Genomic DNA, 4,978 nt, shown 5'->3' on the forward strand with positions numbered 1-4,978 from the left:
CGGACATTATATCTTCATCTTTGCCTTTTTAACTAAATATGTTTATGTTTTCATTATTTTCATTTCTTTTAATATCCTAAGACGCTACCTAAAAGTATCTCCATAGTTACATGTTATTTTCAAGAAACATTAACTACACACTAAAAGGCATGGAGAAATTATTATTCCCTTATAGAAAGTAGCCTCTCTCACAATTCAATGTAGATTTTCACAATTACTTTTTTAAAAAATTTTACCCTAAAATTGTCAAATTGGAGACCAATTTGAGTTAATTTATTAAGAAAGAGTGACATTAAAAGATAGGGGATCAAAATAAAAAACATGGTGGGAATAACTGGCTTTAACAAAGTTTGTGTGAAATGTGCATTTTAATCCATAAACTTTCCTGATTATAAATATGTGGTCCTTTCAATTTTAAAAAATTAAGAATATTGTCAATTTTGATTCCAAATTTTTTTTTTGTTCCTAATTTGAGAGAGGAAAAATGATCGGATTCTAGTAATAGATAGAGAAAATCATTATTTACACCGATTAAAATCACAAAAAAGGATTATTTTGATGTTAATGAGTTTTTTTAGATGAGAAGAGTTTATCTTAGATGTTTTTTCTCTTGAAATTGCCTTATATGGTAGACCTAAACTCGCAAACAATTTTGGTTTTGGATTGATTGACAGTTTTTAGGCACTTTTTTTTTTTGTATTGTTTGAAGCCATAGATATATTTTACAAAATGTTTAGGGTTTTTTGGGTTATTTGGATTGAAATATGATTGAAAATGAGTTTTTTGTTTTTTTAGTATGAAACATGACAACCCAATTTTCCCATTAGAGGTCACCAAAATTTAGAAAAGTTGATTTAAAAAAAATACATTAAAGGGATAGATGATAGGTTGTCCGTCTCTTAAGAGAATTAAAAAATAATAATAAGGCCCGGTCATGTGGGCTGCTCTAGGCCTGCACGCCCGAGCCTTTTTCTTTAGGCCCTTGCTCTCTAGGCTAACCCAGATTTTACCCATCATAATTCAATGTTTTATATATATATATTTTTCTTGCTTAAATTTGTTTTTTAATTTCATAGCTAATGTTTTGTTGATTGTTAATTAAGTAATGTAATTTGTTTCGGTTTAGTATTTATATCCAGTTACCTCAATATTCAGTTAATTCTTAATTTTATAAGTGTTTATTTTAGATAAAAAAAATTATTGAAAAAAATCTTTTTTAGTCCAAATGAGTCATAATCTAGATCACGAGTTTAATTGATTAACTACGGTTGGTTAGAAATTGAGTTTAGTAATTTTTTCGGTTGTATAAATAGTTTTTAATTTATTTAATTAAATACATACGTAAACTTTTCAATTTTCAATTAATATTTTTTATATTTAAAAAATACATAAAAAATATCATTGTATTGAAAAAAAAAATCGACGCAGCAAAGAAAAAATTAAATAGCTAGTTACATGACACTACACATTGTTGCTGCAATTATTATGATGGGCTTTTGTTCAATCTATGAAAAGCCTAAAAGCCAGTTCTGAAAGCTCGAGGATTGTCTCAGGCCGGATTCGAGTCTAAATCACATTGGTTTAGAGGCCTTTGGCATTTGTATACAAATTTTGGACTCAATGAAGATCAGTCCAGTTACAGAAAAACCAGAAGTTGAAGACAGGAAGCAAGAAGCTCAGCCCAAACAGAAATTGAAGATAGAAAGAACGACATGACAGGTTTTATCCACAACATTAGTTCTTTCAACCCTGCTCTCCTTCATCACTCATTCTCTCTTCAACAATGGCTTCCTCTTCTTCTCTCTCAACCCATTATCACTTCATTTCTCCTCTTTCTCCTTCTTCAAAGAACAATGCTAACATCAAGCTTTCCTCTTCTCTTTTTGCTTCTCCCATTAGCTTATCTTCAAACCCCAATATTTCTCTTCAATTCTTTGACAAGAAACACTCCCCACTTCTTTCAACAGCTCCAAGAAGGCTCTCGGTTATTGCAATGGCCCCTCCAAAGCCTGGTGGAAAGGCCAAGAAAGGTAAAAAAAAATTCCCTTTATGTTTTTATTTGTGAAGTTTCAATTTTTGGGTTGTTTTGTGATGATCTTTTTTGTGGGGTTGCAGTGATTGGATTGATAAAATTGGCTTTAGAGGCAGGGAAGGCAACTCCTGCACCACCTGTAGGACCAGCACTTGGTTCAAAGGGTGTAAATATTATGGCTTTTTGTAAGGATTATAATGCCAGAACTGCAGATAAAGCTGGTTATGTCATTCCTGTTGAGATTACTGTTTATGATGTGAGAATTAAAAAAAAAAATTGTTAATTTTTTATGGGGTTGAGATTTTGAGGGTTTTATGGTTTTTCTTGTTTTGATTTTTGTTATGGTGTTATTTTTCAGGATAAAAGCTTTACTTTTATTTTGAAGACACCTCCTGCTTCAGTTTTGTTGCTCAAGGCTGCAGGTATACTTGCATATGATTCTATGGACCAATTGATGTTTCAAGGGTGTTGTGTATAATGCATAGATAGAATCTAGAATACTATAACTGTGTGCTAACATATGAATGATTAACTGTAATTATTGAATTCCCAACAATGTCTTTACAAGTTTAAATGGTGAGAGTCATTTATGATACTTTTAAAACAAATTATATAATGTGAATAGTAAAATGGACAAGTTGTATGCAGATAGTTAAATGATCAAACCATTGAAAGGCTCCTCAAAGAGAAACAGGTATGGGTGTAGCATGCACACATAAGGCTGTAATAACTCTGTGAGAGTTGGTGGTAGCCTTGTGCAGAAAATACACCTGCTAATATTCTCATTATAAGCTTCTTGGTTTTTAGGTTAAGTGTTTGTGATGTTGTGACTCATTCTTTGTGCATTTAAGTGAAGTCATTCATATTTGACAGAGTTGTGTTTCTCTTTGATTACTTAATACCAGAAGGAGTTCCAGACTTCCAGTATTAATACTTGTGAAATTTGATGAATTTGGGTTTGGGAGTCTAGAGCAAGAAAACGTTTGTCATTTTGCAGTGCAAGAGTGCTTAACTGGTCATTGTGAAGTTTTTTCAAATATCAGGGACATGAATTCTTCCCCCCCGCCCTCCCCCCCCCCCCCCCCCCCCCCCTGTTATGCTGTATTAGGTTTTTGATGGAGGGATTGTATATTTGGCCAAATTGCCTGAGTCTAGTTTGGAGCTATTGTAGAGAAGACTCGTATAACAATCAGAGCTTAAGTGAGCTGTGGAAGGGAAATCCTAAAATTGTTACCTCAAAACACGCCATGTTTTCCTCCTTTTGGTGATTAGTAATACATGATTCTCAGTGTTTCTAACAATTTAGATTAGATAATTGAAATTTCACTTTACCATTCATCCTATCTGCTCCATAGCAATTCTTTTTCATCCTTAACCCATGTAACTTTTATTGAACTGCTGCTGATGCCAGAGTTGCCTTGTTGTGCTTCAATGTTTATCATTAGGTGTTCACTCAGAGAAGAATTTTAACTGAAACTCTTCTTGGGTGCAACCAGTCCTTGTTGAAGTGAAACCAAAATTTGTGTTTCTTGGTATTATGAAGCCACTTCTTCTTCTTTTTCTCTGACTCAGAGAAACAAATACTTGACTCTGAAAATGGAAACATCTAATTTCTGCCTAGTTGATGCACAAAATATTTTACTGTTGTTTTTTTTTTCTTCTTTTTCCTGGTTAGAATAGAATTCTTACTACTAATCTTAGTGTTTTTTTTGCCTATATTAACAATTTGACTCCCTATTAGGCTTTAAAATTTTAGACTTGTGTTGCCATATATCTGTTGAGGAGTTACTAGCATTATGTCAGGAAATATGCAGGTTTCTTGCGTAGAGCCTCAACGTAGTTAATGAATATATTAAGAATCTCATATTTTGAAAGAACAAGAAATTATATATTGACAAGTTCCTCCAAATAGCTGTTGCTTAAAGTGAGTATAGGGTATTTTCATTTAATTCATGGACAAATTTGTTATTGTAGAGTACTAGTTTTGCAAGATGATTGTGGATGTTATATCAACTGCCATTCAATTTTCATTGTTGTAATATAGATGTTTAATTATAGTGAGTGTTCTTAATTAGGAGTGGAGAAAGGTTCTAAAGATCCAAAGATGGAGAAAGTGGGTAAGGTCACGATTGACCAATTACGCACCATAGCTACTGAAAAGCTTCCAGACTTGAATTGCACAACCATTGAATCAGCAATGAGAATCATAGCAGGCACTGCAGCTAACATGGGGATCGATGTAGATCCTCCCATTCTTGAACCTAAAAAGAAAGTTGTCTTGTAGTTCACTTAGTTACTTTTGCCTTGATTTTGCTATATCTGTATTCATAATCATTTGTAGAATCAATTCATGGAAAGATCTGTATTCATGTTCTACAATCCTCAATCCTGGTCCTTTTGGCTATAAATTTTACAATCTGGTGGATGGCTAGAGCTTCAATCGAAAATCTAAGCATGTCTGAAGTTCGTATTTCAAAGGTGATGAACGGTCTGTTTCGTACTGCTGGAAATTGGTTCTAGCATGCTCGTTTTGTGTTACATGAGGTTTGTTTCATGTTCAATCATCCCCTTTTGATGGATGGTAACCATGTGCTAAAAGATTTGTTGCGAGTTTAAATGGAGTGAAGAAAGCCCAGCATTGATGAAGACTGGAAAAGGAAGCAGACTTTTCCTGGATGGTTGTGTGCTTTCGATTTTGTCCACCATGTTATGATTTATGAAGTCAAATGCTAGTTGATGAACACCCTAAAACAGGATTACCATACAGAAATTATTAGATACTGTAAAATAACTTCAGGTCATTTTTTTTTTCTGTACTGAGATTTAGGATTGAGAACCATTTTTTAAATTTAATATGATTTGTATGTTTTGTTTTGATGTGTTGAAATTAAAAAAAAAATTTAAAAAATAAAAAAACATGATTAGTATGCATTTCAGTACGAAAAA

At 32.9% G+C, this 4,978-nt stretch overlaps 1 protein-coding gene across 1 annotated transcript; it reads left to right on the forward strand.

Annotated features, from left to right (window-relative positions):
- Positions 1 to 1,722: 1,722 nt before the first annotated feature.
- LOC7490712 (50S ribosomal protein L11, chloroplastic) lies at positions 1,723 to 4,479 on the forward strand. Its single transcript, XM_002298940.4, has 4 exons — positions 1,723 to 2,030; positions 2,116 to 2,288; positions 2,391 to 2,454; positions 4,108 to 4,479. Exons 1-4 carry the CDS (start codon positions 1,784 to 1,786, stop codon positions 4,314 to 4,316), a joined length of 693 nt encoding a protein of 230 aa, XP_002298976.2. The 5' UTR covers positions 1,723 to 1,783; the 3' UTR covers positions 4,317 to 4,479.
- Positions 4,480 to 4,978: the final 499 nt, after the last annotated feature.

Source organism: Populus trichocarpa, chromosome 1, assembly GCF_000002775.5.
Source record: "Populus trichocarpa isolate Nisqually-1 chromosome 1, P.trichocarpa_v4.1, whole genome shotgun sequence".
In the NCBI taxonomy this organism is placed as follows: Eukaryota; Viridiplantae; Streptophyta; class Magnoliopsida; order Malpighiales; family Salicaceae; genus Populus; species Populus trichocarpa.